The 16,283-nt window shown below is 39.1% G+C and overlaps 1 protein-coding gene across 2 annotated transcripts; it reads right to left on the reverse strand.

The window, feature by feature from the left end:
• Positions 1–3,104: 3,104 nt before the first annotated feature.
• Positions 3,105–9,233, reverse strand: IL10 (interleukin 10). Of its 2 annotated transcripts, XM_074222543.1 has the most exons (5): positions 9,037–9,233; positions 7,568–7,627; positions 7,101–7,253; positions 5,500–5,565; positions 3,105–4,191 (listed from the first exon to the last, which is right to left on the reverse strand). In XM_074222543.1, the coding sequence occupies exons 1-5, from the start codon at positions 9,187–9,189 to the stop codon at positions 4,099–4,101; spliced, it is 525 nt and encodes a 174-aa protein (XP_074078644.1). In that variant the 5' UTR covers positions 9,190–9,233; the 3' UTR covers positions 3,105–4,098. The 2 variants fall into 2 exon arrangements, with proteins under 2 accessions (XP_074078644.1, XP_074078643.1); XM_074222542.1 differs by lacking the exon at positions 3,105–4,191 and having other exon boundaries at positions 4,546–5,565.
• Between the last annotated feature and the right edge of the window lie 7,050 nt (positions 9,234–16,283).

The following is a 16,283-nucleotide window of genomic DNA, read 5'->3' on the forward strand; positions in this document are numbered from 1 at the left end:
AAAATGAGGAAACTGAAGCAAACAAGGTTAAATGACTTGCTCAGGTTCACACAACTAGTAATTATCTGAGATCAGATATTCTCTTGAAATTTTCCTCTGTTCTTAGAATTTGAAAGTTCAAAGACCTGTAATCTGATTCTCTCCTTGCATCAATCCTTACTCTAGTGGTGGATTAAATTAACAAGACAACACTGAATAGGAATAAATAAAATTCCTTAAATTAGATTCATAAGAGTATGCATTTAAGAGTGGAAGCCACCTTTGAAGTCATCTATTGCCAACTCTTTATTTCACAGAGGAAAATGAAACCCAGGGAGGTTAAGATGATTTGTCCAAGGTCATACAGGTAGTAACAGAGGCAAAATTAATAATAGCAACAAAACCCATCAACAACAACAACATTGCCAGCCACATGAGTATAGGAATAGGGTGGAGGGTAGTTAGAAAATAGTTCACTTGAAAAACACTGTGGTGGATTCTTTTGGACTGAAAGCTATAAGTTAATGGTGATATAACAGCTGAAAAATTAATTTATATTCCTCTCATATTCTAAGGTCTTTATGATGTCATTGCTATAGCTATTTCTTTAATGATACAGGTCACAATCTGTTCATACCTGCCTATGCTGTGTGAATCTTGCCCACATTCTACCACATGTGAACTATATTTGGTAGGAGAGAGAGCACTGAATGATTCATTGAAAGATCTAACAATATTGTTAATTTTGTTCAGTCAACTTCTGATTATTATCTAGTGAGCAATAAACCAGGAAGATGTATGCCCAAAGAATTTATTCACTACTTTAATGGAGGTGGTCCTGTGTAAGATCTGAACCAAAATGATATTCCTTCCAGAGGGTGAGGTCCTCCAGATGTTTCTGTTTGCAGATGGCATAGTGCCAATTTCATTAAGTCCTGGAATAGTGGCGAGCCACCTGCATTGAACTTAGATCATGTTCGTAGGAGGGGATAATACAGAATGAGGGAGGTGGCCATTCCACTGAATTCGATCAGACAATATTGGGAAATTCATGCCTGACTATGGAAAATATCTTTAAGAAGAAACGTTAATAAGTTAGAACACATCCCAAAGACGGTGACCAGAATGGTAAGAAAACTAGAAACTATGCCATATGAGGAACTGAGAATGTTTAGCTTGGAGAAGATACATGGGATATGACATCTGCTTTCAATTATTTTATGTGTTGCTCTAAAACAGAGAGATTAGCTTTTTTTCTTCTTGTCCTCAAAGAGTGGAATTAGCAACAATGGATGTGAATTAAACATCTATATTTAGGCTTAATAATAAGAAAAAAATCGCCAAAAATTAACATCATCTAGATATGGAATAAGTCTGCATTGGAACCAAGATATTGGGTAGGGGATAGAGTAGAAGCTTCTGAAATCACTTCAAACTTCAAAATCTATAATTAGCATTTTGTTCAACCAGATCTTTCTCAGGTTGAACTAGCAACAAACTAAAATTCCTTGTCTTAAAAATATATAGCAACCTTCTCCCTAGCTATGTCTCTCCCATTTTGTATTTATGCAGTTTTTTAAAAGCTAAGTATAAGATTTTATATGTAAACATTTAAATTTAATCCTATTAGCTTTTGCCTATCCTTCTAGCCAGTTGAGTTCATTTTCAATCTTGATTCCCTCCAAGGGATGACCAATATGTCATCTGAAAATCTGATAAATATGCCATCCATGTCTTCATCTAGTTCACTGATAAAAGTGCTGAACAGATTAGTCAAGAATAACCTTGAATCATTCCACTAGAGATCTTTCTCTTAGTTGCTATTTATTCATTGATGAATGTTTTGTGTCTAATAAATTGTCTGGACAGCTGAGTGGCTTAGTGGATAGAGTATTGAGCCTGAAAACAGGAAGACTCATCTTTCTGAATTCAAACCTGACTTCAGATACTTACTAGCTGTGTGATCCTGGGCAAGTCACTTAGCCCTATTTGCCTCAGTTTCCTCATCTGAAAAATGAGCCGGAAAAGAAAATGACAACTCACTTTAGTATTTTAGGGGTCACAAAGAGTTAGATGACTGAAATGACTGAACAGCAATCATTTAACCTGTTATGAGTCCCTATAATGCTTTATTATCATATATCATATCTCCATCTGGCTCACAAGTATATCACGGGGAAACTTTGTAAATTAATTTCAATAATGATTGAAATTCTGATGCTGTACTTTTGCCCACATGATCTACTAGTCCAAAATTCCTTCTGGAAAATGGGAGTGATGTAGGAAATAAATCTGGCCCTAGCTTCTCTTTCCAGACTCATTAGACATTATTTCCTCTTCCTCTACTCTAGATTTTCCTCTACTTCCTCTACTCCATTATGGAATGGAGAGCAGTGAGACAGACCAGAGTAGGACAAATATATCTCTTCAATGTGGGGACTGCTACCAATACAATCTTAATTAAGAAAAAGTCACAGAATTTCAATTTTGGAATTGAAAGGACTTTCAACAGTCATCCAATACAGCCCATGCAGCTTATCCAAAAAAATGGTCATCCAGCCTCTTCTTGAAGACCTCCAAATAACAATTTACTACTATCCAAGACAGCCCATTCTACTTTGGGAGAACTTCTAATTATGAGTTTTTCTGGATATCAAACCCAAATGGTACCAAACAAGATAGTCCTTTCCTATATGGCACCTTCAGATACTTGAGCACAACCATCATTTTTTGCCTTATGTTTATATTATTTCTCTGAGCTTCACACTCCCAGATCTTTCGAGTGATCCTTACCTGGCTTGAACTCTTGAAGTCCTTCATCAACTTGGTTATTTTCCTATGATCATTTTACTTTAACTGTAAGATTCATAACTGAATATAATACTCTAGATGTGGTTTGACCAGGAAAGAGTGTGGCTGGACTGTTTCCTTTTCATTCAAACAGCCCATAGTTATATTAGCTTTTTAAATTGCTCTATGATGACTTGTAGTCCACTAAAATACCCAGATCTTTTTCAGACCAACTGATTTTTACCCATGTTTCCCTCAGTTTGTATCAACAACACAGTTTGTATCAACAACACGCATTTCACAAATGTTCTTTGTTTTTATTACAAAATAAAATTCTGATACAAAATTATACTCTGCAATTCCCAGAGGAATTTTATAGCTCTTAGAATAAAAATTGAGTTCTATTAGAACCAAAATCAGGTTATTTAAAATAAAATACAGTCTGTGATCTCCAAGAATGAAGCATATAGCAGATGTGAATGGGGTATGATAATGGGGAGCTGTAATGCGATGGCATTTCAAGATAATTAGGGAAAAAATACCATAAAGTCCCTCTTGAGCATGAATCAGATCATTGGTAGAGTTACCCAAGACATTGGTCATTTCCCCTTTCTGAATGAGGAAAAAGAAATTATGATGACAGCAGATCCACGAGGCTGATGCATGATGCTATGGAGCTCATGCTGTACTTAGTGTCAGAAACTCTGGGTTCAAATTCTCACTGCTATTTACTATGATTATGGGTAAATCATGTAAACCTCTTGGGTCTCAGTTTCCTCCTCCATAAAATGAAGGGGTTGGATTAGATAACTCCTAAACAAACTCCCTTCTAGCTCTGCTTCTAGAAGTTTGTAATCCTAGGCAAAGGGATCCAGAAAAAGGACAAGAATTTTACTAGTGAGAAGGTGGGAATCCATTAGTCCTGAAAAAAGAAGCTAAACACATGTACATCTATATCTATATCTCTCTATATATCTATATATATATTGATACATACATACATACATACAGCCTATAACTTATTTTAAAAAATACACAGGATGTCCATCCTATGGATTCAATTTAACAGATACAAATAATAAATAGTTTAAAAAAATAAAACATGTCTTTTTTCTAAATAATTCAAAGAGAAGTTTGATAAATAAATAGAGATTCTAGATGAGGTATTGAATGAAGGTCATAAATAGTCTGGAGCTTGAAAGGTATCGCTGGAGTTTCCAAGATGTGGCTCACTTCCGTGGGTCCCTGGCATCCAAATGTGGAGATGTCTTATGTCTTCACATGCTTTAGCAGAGGCACCATCTTAGTTTTCCCAACCTCAGAGATCTCTCAGTTGTTGATCTGCTTTGTCAAGTACCTCTCCATGTAGTTGATGAACAGGTCAAAATCCCCCATTGCTTTGTAGACTCCCTGTTCCTGCAGCTGTTCAGAGGAAAGAAACATTTGGTCAGGATCTGGGTCTCTCACATTCCAGCTGAGGTAGTGGTTGAAGATTAGACCTATAGTAGCAATACATCAGTTCAGATCTGAAACTCAGACACTTCCCTGGGCAACTCACTTACTTGCTGTCGGCCTTGGTTTCCTCATTTGTAAAATGGGGATTAGAGTAGCCACTCAGGCTTGTTGTGAGGATCAAATGAGATGTAAACGAATGCTTTGTAAGTCTTAAAACACTATATAAATACTATGATGATGATGTCCCAGTAGCACATCCAAAACCTCATTGAGAGCAATGGGGGTGGCAAGACAGGTGAGCTGTGGGAGAACTTGCCTATTTATAATTTCCCTAGGAGGGAAGAGAGCAGCTGCAGTCCTAGTTCTTGCAAATCATAGGTTGTCTTGGTTTCTCTGGGAATAGCTTTTGTACTCCTTCCATCTCCTTTCTCATAAAGCTAATTTTGAGGAAAAGATTCATTTTTTTCCTGAGACTCAGTTCCTCCTCTGGTATAATGAAAGAGTCATCTTAGTTCAAAGATACAGAACTGAAAGGGACATTCTAGTTCATCCAATTTGAACACTTTATTTTAGAGAGAAAAAATCTGAGAACCACAGACTTTTCCAGGGTCACATAAGCATTGTATTAGAGAGGGCATCTGAATCTTCTGAATCTATCTCTGACCTTCTTTCCAGTATAGCAGTAGGCTATATCTTCTTCCACCAACTTGAAATCTGAGGATTTCTGGCAGTTGAATGAATGAATGAATTATGAACTTTATCAAAAAGAATGAAGCATCAGCTTCCCTTCCCCCCAAGCCATGCCTGCAAAGGTAAATGTAGGAGGAGGCAGACAGAATGAACTCAAGGCTGAGGTGTTGACTAAGCTCAGGGTGCCTGTGCCTCTTTACACATCTCTTCGCTACCCGTGTGATGATTTTCAGTTCACAGCTAGGCTGTCAAGACTCCTTGAAGAGAGGAGCTCTCTTGCACCACCCCCACTGCTCAATATGAGGTGTTCACCAGCTGGTGTACAAACCTCCCCTCCTGGCTTGTGAATGCCTTGAAGAGTCATTTAGAAACCCTCAAAGATACTTCACAGAAAACAAAATGTAACCAAGATAGCAGCTCCTAGCTGACACCATTTGCTGAGTTCCCACACTTGCCTAGGGAGGCGAGGGGACAGAGGGGACTACTGGACCAAGCAGGAAAATTGGGCCAGCATAAACAAATGCTCCATGCAATGTGCTCTTCACCTCTGTCACCCCACCCCATCCGCCACTCAGCAGGACTCACCTTCTTATAGGTACTCTTGAGTTGCTTGACAGCCGAGCTCTTGTCTTCACAAGGCAAGAATCTGTGCTGTAAACAGAGAAGCAAGGCTGGGTGAGCAAGCTCTTCTAGGGTACTTGGGTGAGCAAGCTCTTCTAGGGTACTTTGTAATCTCAAAGACTGGGGGTGATAGATCAGTTAGATAAAGGAAGAGGACCCATCTCTTCTTGCTTCAGAGTGGGGCACTTTGGCTTCATAGACTTTGATTCCTGAACACCCATCATCTACTTCATCCTTACTTAGAAAGGAAAAGGGATATTCACATTTTTTTAAATAGAGGGAGATAATTTAGATAAAGAAAAGATGAAGTGGTCACACAGAGTCTCAAGGCACATAAAGGGCAAAACTAGGGTTGTAACTCAGATCTACTGGCTTTCCATCCTGAGCTTTATCCTTACAACAGAGCTAAGGATGAGACCCTCTAACCACCAGTAAACATCTTGTAAGACAATAGCGACCTTAAGATTTAGCCAGTGACCATATTGGAACACTCTGCTTAGCTCCATGTTCTGATTTCTTTGGATTAGTCCTATATGGAAATGAATAAGTAAAGGAAGTGTGTGTGTGTGTGTGTGTGTGTGTGTGTGTTTGGGGATGAGAGTGGGAAAGGTCTTTATAATTTCAATCACAGAAATAAGGAAGTTCAATTATTTATCTATGGGCAAAGAAACTCATTGAGAGGCTCAGGCTTTGGCTTTTCTGAAATGATTGACTTCTCACTCTATACACTTCCACTTTGATTCCTGCTCCAGAATTCCTTAGAAATGATAAGTCACTAGTATTCCCACAGTTAAAAGGAACAATCCCTTGTCTGGGTTACTTTCCCAGGAGTTTGAGGGGCCTAGTCTCCCCTAGATCTTTTTTTGCCCAGGGTCTCTTATCCAGAATGTTAAGAAATCAGTCTCCTGGTGGAACTCAGTGATTCCTAATCATAAATAGTGGTGGGGGAGTCCTAGGGGAAGGGGACTAGGGGAGGTAGGAGAACCGGAAAGGGGAGCTGTTAATAAACTCACTAATGACTCAGATATGACAGGAAAGCTTTTTGAAAATTGCCAGTGATATGTAAATGCTCAACTGCCTCCCTTCCCTCCCACCCACCCTCAGTGAGAAATGAATAGCTGATCTGTCTCTCCCTATTGAAGTGTTTGTGTGTGTTTATGGTTGTGAGTCTCTTTGTTTCTGTCTCTCTGTGTATGGTTGTATGACTCTCTATGTGGTTGGATAGGTACAATGATGGTTGTGAGTCTCATTGTGTATGCCTTTGTGTGAATGGTTGTATGTCTCTCTGTGTATCTGTGTGGATTTGTGTGTTTTTCTATGTATGTCTCTATATGGGTGGTTATATTGCTATGTATATGGTTGAATAAACCTCTCCATGTGTAGGTCTTTATGTGCATGTACTCATGATTTTCTGTATATGTCTTTTTTGTGTGACTTATTTGGGTGTGTCTTTCTGCATGTATGTGGTTGTGTATATTTTTGCATGTCTGTATGTATGTGTTTGTCTGTATTTGTGTGGGTGTATGTATAGTACCAAGAGGACTGTTCCATCCTCTCCTACTCACACAACGTTTCAGCCTCAGCCTCACTATCTTCAATTTTTCTCCTAAGGAGCCCACATTGTCTTTGACATCCAGTTCATTCTTCTCTGCTCGGGGCATCACTTCTTCCAGGTAAAATTGAATCATCTCTGACAAGGTCTGGCAGCCCAGGTAACTCTGTGAGGACCCAAAGTTGGAGTGGTTGGGAAGGAAAGGAAAAGAAAAGAGGGCTGCTAAGTGAAATCTGATTTGAAATCTTTCCTCCTAATGTTTCTTGTGAAGAAGGCGAAAGCCCCACTCCCACCACTATTCCGATCTTTAGTAGGGACTGTGATCACCCTTGGGGGATAGACTGAGGGTGGAGATCTCCTTTGTAGCTTTCCCTTTTTAGTGCCAAGGAAGCAGAAAGATCTCCCTACAGTCAATAAGCAAATTTGATTCTGCTTTCTTAGCCCTGAGGTGTTTTACCCAGAACATTGAAAAGTCCTCACCTCTAAGTCTCGCAGCAAAGATTCGCTTATAAATATGGTTTCCAGTTTGTCTTTTTTTTGCTGAAAGAATCAAAAAATTAGAATGCATCTGAAGTAACCATGTATCCTTGATGCTGCTGTCTCTTGGATCCTCTGTTTTTATGTCTAGAGGTCAGAGATGTATTTCAGGGGTTGCTGCCTTTGGAGCCCTGGCCTAACCAAATAGTAATTTCAATCAATTTGGTTTAATAGATCACCCTTGGAATGTTAGCATCTTATTTAAGGAATCATTTCATTCTTTGTTCATTTATTCCCAGAGCCTGGCATGCACACAGTAGGCATTTAATAAATTGATTGATTGACCCAGCAGGGCTGGATCCACAGATTATACTAATCCCCCTCCTCTTGGTGGTCCTCCCCCCCATATCCTATAGATTTTCAAGTCAAGGCAAAATCCCTAACTCAGCCCTAAAAGTGGGCTTCCCAAGCTTTTCTGTCCAAAGGCACTCTGTTGCCTTGAGCAAAACTGCAAACCGCTCTTGATAAAAGGGCTACCCACCTCACCTAAGTTGGTCTCAGTGGTTCTGCTCTTCTGCTTTCAATCCCCAGTGCTATCTTTCCTCCTCTACTACATGCATCTAGTCCCAAATCCTTAAGGATCCCAGGGAAGGGAAAATAGCAGTTGGCATAGATTTTCTGAGCAAGTGTCATGGAATCACAGATTTTTGAGAGTTGGAAAGACTTCAGAGGTCATCTTACCCAACCCGTGCTGGGAAATATCTATTGATAGATAGATATTATCAAGAACCCATCAATCAATATTTAGAATACTGGGAGCTCTCAAAGGTGAACTTTGCAGTACGGGAAACCAGAGGGGAAACCCACCAAAATCAATAACAAAAACCCATTAGAAATCAAGAACTACAGCTGTATCCATGGTATCTCCAGGACTTAGTTTTCCCTGCTGTAAAATGCATGGCTTGTACTAGTGAGCCATAACATCCCTTCCCAGATTTAATAGTTTATGATTCTATAAATTTATAATATTGGATCTCAATAGATAAAGCAGTGGATGGTTGCAAAGTTTGGAAATGTTTAAAAATTATCTATCTTTCTTTCATTTATATGTATGTATATATATATTCATCTACTTTATAGATGAATGTATATATTTATGTATCTATCAATTCATCTATGTATATATCCATCCAACTATATATGTATGTGTGCATATATATGTGTATGTATGTATCCATCCATCATCCATCCATCTATCCATCTATCTATCTTTTTGTCTGTCTGTCTATCTATCTATCTATCTATCTATCTATCTATATCTATATATCTATATATCTATCATCTAAAGATAGGGCTTTGCCCAACTCACTGAATTAATGGTGAGGCATGGCCAGAAGAATTAGCCCCAGTGGTGATCTCATTTAGAGCAAGTACTAAAAAAAGGGAAAAGATAGGCAGGTGGGTATACTTACAAAGTATGTCTTCACTTTGTCAAAAGCTTCTCGAAGGTCTCGAAGCATGTTGGGCAATGCAATGGAGAAGTTTTTGCAGTTATTTTCTAAGGCAGAACTGGGACTGAGACTAGTCAGGAAAACCAGGCAGAACAGCAGCATCATGGTAGGCATGATAGGGCTTTGCTTTGTCTCCTGGGGTCTAGCTGCTATCTCTGTTTCAGTAGCTCTGCTGGTTACTGCCCTTTGCTGGTCTTCATTTATACTCAATGGAGACCTTCTCATTCATAAAAACCCCAAACTCATGTTTCCGGGCAGGAGATCTTTCTGAGTAAAGCCCCTCCCCTTTCCCTGCCCCACCCCCAACCACCCCCACCCCCACCCTCTCCACTGAATTGGAGTAGCTCTGATACTTTGAGTTTATGTGAGTATGATTTTTTAAAAAAATTTCTGCTTTGCAAGCATGTGGTTGATCTGTATACTTCTCCATTAGGGTTATTTTTAGGGCTTGGGTTGGGGAGGGGGGAGATGATCTCTCCCCCCTTTTTTTTTGACACTTCTCTGCTGTACTGCTTACATAACATGCAGTTTTTACCTCAAACAGTGCAGTCCTGAGGCTGACAAAGAATGTTCCTTGCCTATGGGGATGGTGACGTGAATGTGAGCCCATTTCAGGATGCTGTCTGTTGAGAAATTCTTTAACCCTGTTGCATACCTCTTTAAACCTGTTTAGTTTAGAGAATAACCATCTCCCTTCCTTGCCTCTATCAAGAGAAGACCAGTTTCCCACCAGGGCAAATGTGGGCATCCAAGCTTATGTATTGTCATGCTTCCAACAAAAGTTTCTTTATCTTTTTGAAGTTTGTGAAATCTCTTCAGAAGAATGCTTTTAAATCCATAAAGTAAATAAATCATCTGTTTCCCATCCAAGTTTTTGGACCCTTTGAAATCTATCTAGAGACTTCTCACACTAAGATCTTCTCTAATACAAGACTGTAAAGTTCAATGAATTTTTGCCCATTCTATGCCTTATTGAGTGACTCCAGCTTGGAGGAATTTGGAATAGCGTATCACTTAGAGAATTTTACATACCTAGGCTAGTCATCTTCCCATCTTCTGCAAGCCCATACTTAACTTGGGTGAGATGGTTGATTCTTCTCTTTTTTAAACCTCATGAAATCAGACTAGCAATCAATCAAACATTTATTGAACATCTGTTCAAATCCTGGCTCAGACACCAGCTATATGACCCCAGGCAAATCACTTGATTGCCCATGCCTCATCTAGGATCATGCAGAAGGGAATAATAATGATATCACCTACATTATAGGGTTGTGATCATCAAATGAAATAACAACAAATTGCTTTGCACCTCTTAAAACACTATATAATTGTTATTATTATTATAAATACTATTTAGAGGTGATTATAGAAAGAAATTGAGTGGGAGTTACTAAAGTTCTAGAAACAGAAAATATCTGTCCCATATATTCTGGGGAATTTTCTCTCCATAACTCAACTTTCATCTTGGCCACTAAATTTCCCTCGACTTCAGAGGGAATTCCATACTGAATAGGAGTTACATAATAGTTATTTCAGGATAGAGAAGCAGAGTAGTGGTAGGAATATTGAGGAGAGAAAAGGGAAAGAGGAAAATAATGGCATAGATGATGCAGATGGCGAAGTCTATGACTCGTGATCATGTGGCACTCGTAAACCTTCACTTGTCACTCCACCCCAGTTCTAGTCTTAGGGTTAATGTCTGTCCTCTTTGATTAACTGTAATTTATCCTGTTTGCATGTTGTCTCCTTGATGAGTACTATGTATCAGACCCTGTGGTGAGCATGCAGGATACAAAAAAAGGCTAAAGAATGACTCTGCCTTCAGGGAATTCATGATTTAATGGGGAAAACAATAAGCTAACAAGAATTTTCCAACAAGCTACAAAAAGAATAAAAGGAGAGGGGCGGCTAGGTGGCCCAGTGGATAAAGCACCGGTTCTGGAGTCAGGAGTACCTGGGTTCAAATCCAGTCTCAGACACTTAATAATTACCTAGCTGTGTGGCCTTGGACAAGCCATTTAACCCCATCTGCCTTGCAAAAACCTAAAAAAAAAAAGAATAAAAGGAGAAAGGCATTGGAATTAAGAGGGGGGTAGAAAAGATTTCTTGTAGAAGATGGGATTTTAGATGGGTTTGAAAGGAGGAAGGAGAGCATTCCAGGCAAGGGAAATAGCCAGAGAAAACACCAGGAGACTGTGAGTATCTTGAGAATGGGGACTTTGTTTTTGTTTTGATTTTGCTTTTCGGCCCCAGAATTTAACACAGGACCAGGCACATAATGAATGCTTGTTGATGTATTGGTTTGGGAAATGGAGGCAAGAAACATGGATATTTCAAGGAGGGCAGAAGAATGTCCTAGAACTCCCCAGGACTGTTAGGATTTGAAGTAAATGAAAACACTTTGATCTTCACACTTTCCTCCCTCCCTCTTCTTTCTTGGAGGGCTAACTTCTATCTAGCTCAATGATCCTCTCTGTCTTTCATCCAAGGATCTCTGCTGGAAAGAAGTGGGATTTAGTAGGAAAAATGCAATTCTTTAACTCTCGATTCTGTGACAAATAGCTATGTACCTCTTGGCAGTCACTTTGCTCATATGCTTCAATTTCCCTATCTTCCAAATTGGGATGATAAATACCTCTCTAATTATTTCATAAGGTAATTAGGTGGTGAATGGATGGAGTACCAGGATTGGAGTCAGGAAGACTTGAGGTCAAATCTGGACTCAGACATTTACTTTCTGTGTGAATTTGGGAAAGTCAGCTAACCCTGTTTGCCTCAGTTTCTTCATCCATAAAATGAGCTAGAGAAGGAAATGATAAACCACTTCAGTATTTCTGCCAAGAAAACCCCAAATGGGGCCAGGAAAAGTAGGACACAACTAAAATAGCTGAATAAGTTATTCCATAATGTTATTGTGAAAATCGGTAGGAATAATGTATATTCATGAAGTACTCTACAAATATATATGAAGGGAAATGATTATAACCCAATTTCTTTGGGGTTTTAAGATTTACCAAGTATTTTCCTCACCACAAACCATGTGGCACATGCAATTCTATACCCATTTTTACAGATGAGGAAACTGAAACTTTGGCTCAGTGCCTCTTGCCCCAAATCACACAATTAGTGAGCTTCAGAAAGGTGAGATACTGACTGACTGATTCATAGAGGCGTCAACATGCATGCAATCGTGTATATAGGGTTAGGGTTATCTTGTGCAGCAAGAGACAGACAGGATAAATTGTAGATAATCAGCAAAGACCAAACCTAGACCTGCAGTGATCTAGTAAACATGATTCCTCTTCATTCTAAGTTCAGAGCTTTCCCCACCAAAAGCCACTCTCTCACACTATCTGTTTGACAATGGACAAGTCACATCCCTTTTCTGGACCTCAGTATCCTCATCTGTAAAATGAGAGGCTTGGACTAAATGGTCTCTAAGTTTTCTTCCAGCCCATTATTTTTGATTCTAAGATATGATGTTTGTTATCTTTACAAATTTGCACTTGTTGACCTATGTGGAGAGACTGAGTTCTAAGGATGTTGGTGTTATTTTGCTAAAACAACAGAGTAGCTAACTTGAGGCATGGGCAGGAAGGAGCAATGAAAGCCGGAGGACACTCCTATCTCTCAAATGTGTGAATTCATATAAATTATTATGAAGGCCAGGCTCAGGACCAGGAGACTTCCATCATTGCCCTCAGCGTTTTTGGAACCTAGGAGTCAGACATGCAAGCCCCTCTAGGAAATGGGGTGGGACCATTCTGGAAGCCACTTCCCTGCCAGATATTGGATGTTGACTTGGAATGTGAAAGAGGATTACTTGTGCCACTAGGGAGGGGTAAGAAACCTAGACTTCCTCTGCTAGTTACTCTTTTCTTTTCAATTTGGGTTCAGTGTTTGTGCTGTTTTGGGGTATCTGTGGTTTAGATCATGGGGTCGATGGAGTTTCTGCAGAAGTCACGCCCACTAAGATTGACACTTAGCAATATTGTGAAGTATCTTTTTCCTTCTAGGAGGTCTTATGGGTTCCTTTGTTGTCCAGTTTCCACTCTCCTGAGGGAAACAGTTGGATAAACTTAATCTTATTCAAGTGTAGAGTGGATAAACCCCCTTAGGGATACTTGCATTTTCAAAAAGGTCAACAGAGAAAGAGTCAAGTTGAAGACTTCAGTGGGGTGCGGGAGATAGAGCCCTAGAATTGGAGTCAGAGGGCTGATATTTAATCATTTATTCCCTATAAGATCTTAGTCATTACTGGACAGTAGTGGAAAAAAATACTTGCTGTTTGTTCATTTCTGAAGACGACCAATGACATCAGGAATAAATAATACCTGGTAATATCCAAAAATTGGATTTAAGTGTTGTGTCATCCTGACTCTCTCCTCTAGAATCATGGAAGTCCAGAGGTAAGGCAAAAGTCAGAATGACTGGCTATGGCCCAGGATGGTGCTGAACTAGAATGGAAGACAGATTAAATCCAATGAGTTAGGTGACCTTCAGAAAGTTGCCTTCCTTCTCTGAGCCATTTACCTTATCTTTAAAATGAAATGACTGGACTAGAAGGTCTCTAAAGTCCTAGTAGATCTCAGTTCCATTATAATGGAATGTAAACAACCTGGTAATTTCGGGAATTAGTTTGAAGAATAAAAAAAGATTTGCATCACATGTATTACCCACTGGTAAGGATCAGTAGGATGCCTGCCAACAAAGTCAGTCCGTTAAGAGAGTATTCTGGAGGGCAGCTAGGTGGCGCAATGAATAGAGCACCGACCCTGGAGTCAGAAGGACCTGAGATCATATCCAACCTCAGACACTTAATATTAATTATCTAGCTATATGACCCTGGGCAATTAACTCCATCGCCTTGCAAAAATAAAAACAAAAAAAAGAGAGCATTCTGGTATATTGGAAAGGGTATTTACTGATCATGGAGTCAGAGGACCTAAATTCAGATCTCACCTCTGACATTCAGAACCTGTACAACCATGGACAAGTTATCTTACCTCTCTGGGCTTCACTTTCCTCATTTGTAAAATGAGTGGGTTAGATTACAAAACTTCTGAGGCCCTTCATTGCTCTGGATCTATGTTTGTATGTAAATCCTCATGGATTTTTGAACAGAAGAGATGGCCTGAAGTTGGGGAGTTGACATTGGCTTTACACTTTATGAAAAGAATGCTTTCTCAAATTTTAACTTGAATGTAGCTCAGTATAAAGCAGTTTTTTTCTGGGAATCAATGAGTTACATAACCAGTCCCTTCCTTCACAACCTGGGAGATCCTGAGCAAGGCTATGTGTTGCTTAATAGTTTTAGGATGTGGGTACCCTAGGGAGAACTGCAATATCTGGGGGTTAATGAAATTAGTAATTCTCTCTTATCAAAGAAGAAGGAGGACATGCTTCAGAGTTATTCTTATGAATTTACATTTCATAGAATGACATCTGACTAAGTTGATGGAATACTGTCTCACACATTTCTGCCCCTCAGAAAAATCATACCCAATCATCCCCAACCAATGACTGCCCCCCCCCCACTGTTATGGCTTTCTGGAGAAGATTCTGTAGTTTGTCCCTTGATTTATCCAAGGTTTGAATTACTTCCCCAAGTCCCTCAATTTTTCCATGGGCATCCCCCAGCTTCCACCTATCTTCTGTTGACTAAATGAATACATTTTTTCTTGCTTTGATCTTGGTGGAGGTGGAGATCTGCCTAGCTTTGTGTCAAATTGTAACCAGTGTCCTGATACAGGGGATTAAATCCAAGTGGAAGAAATTTCATGAAGGATAGAAGGTCAGAAAGCCCTGAGTTCAAGCCGTATCTCTGACAGATACTAATTGTATGATTGTGGCTAAGTTATGTTTCCTTACTGTTTCTTCATCTGTAACATGAGGGAGGTGGATTAGATGATTTCTGAGATTCTTCATAGTCTTAGCTATGATATTACACTCAAGCCCTAGGCAACACTTTATGAAATTATAAATATCCAAAAGAGTGCTGATATGAAAAGTTAGGAGTGTTTCTTTGAAATCCTAGATCCAGGACAAAAAAGAAACAAAATGTCCAAGGAATGCCTAAAGGTCCAGACATAGAAATAGATGTCTTCGTGGCATTTAAAACAGCTACTTTCATATTTAAAAATGGACTCTATAATTAGATGATCCAAGATAAATGGGCAACATTTTAGCAAAATAACTAATATCTCTGGGTTCCAGATTGATCCTATGTCAAATGGAGTTCAAAACATTCTATTTCTCTCATTCGCTGGATTGTATAATATGACTAGACAGGTCTTTTGGAAGTTAGGAGGGCCATGCATAAGTATTCTTAGTATTTAATCAATAAGCAAACATTTATTAAGTGCCTACTGTTTGCCAGACACTGTGCCAAGTGTTGGGGATTACAGATCCCAAAGTGGAACAATCTCAGATTTCAAGTAGTTCACTTTTATCAGGAAAAACCAAGTAGGTACACACAGATACATACATTTATTTTGTCTGAGAAGGTACTAATGTCTGCAAGGATCAAGAAAGGCTTCATGTGAAAAGTGCTGTTTGGATTAGAGGCTTATGGGAAAATAAGAATTCCAGGAGATGGTATTAAAGAAGGAGTACATGGAGGATAGCTAGTGCAAAGATAGAGATAGCAGCAATAATTAATAGCTTACATCTATAAAGTGATTTAAGTTTTGCAAAGAATTTACCAAACATCATCTCATTTGCTTTTCACAACAATCCTGGGAGGTAAGTGACATTATTATTCCTATTTTACATATGATGAAACTGAGGCAGGGTCACATAGCTATTAAGTATTTGAGACCAAATTTGAACTCAGATCTTCTTGAGGTTCTCTGGGTCCAGGTCTCTATCCACAGTGCAACCTTGCTGTCTTTATAATGGGAGACTGAATATCATGTATGAGGATATAGTAAGAATGTTGGTAGTGATGATGATGATAAACAAAAATTTTTATTTATTCTGAATATGAAAAATGCCATCAACAAATTTCTTCTTTTTTAAAAATGATACTCAGTCCTGAAAATCCCATATCCTTTGTTTGCATAAGAGTGAATGATACTAGTCATCTGCTTTTCCAGAACTTTGAGTTTGGGTTACAATTGCTGGAATAGTAGGACTAAGACCAGGGGTAAAATAGGGACTAAGGCCAAGTGTGAGTCACAGAGCACATCTATCTAGGTACTCTT

This window comes from Macrotis lagotis, chromosome 2 (assembly GCF_037893015.1).
Source record: "Macrotis lagotis isolate mMagLag1 chromosome 2, bilby.v1.9.chrom.fasta, whole genome shotgun sequence".
In the NCBI taxonomy this organism is placed as follows: domain Eukaryota; kingdom Metazoa; phylum Chordata; class Mammalia; order Peramelemorphia; family Peramelidae; genus Macrotis; species Macrotis lagotis.

Coding starts and splice junctions, on each gene's coding strand:
- IL10 (XM_074222542.1), bottom strand. CDS start 9,189: ATGCCTACCATGATGCTGCTGTTCTGCCTGGTTTTCCTGACTAGTCTC. Junction 7,628..9,036: donor ACAAAGTGAAGACATACTTT/GTAAGTATACCC, acceptor TGATTCTTTCAG/CAAAAAAAAGACAAACTGGA. Junction 5,566..7,100: donor GGCTGAGGCTGAAACGTTGT/GTGAGTAGGAGA, acceptor CTCTGTTTACAG/CACAGATTCTTGCCTTGTGA.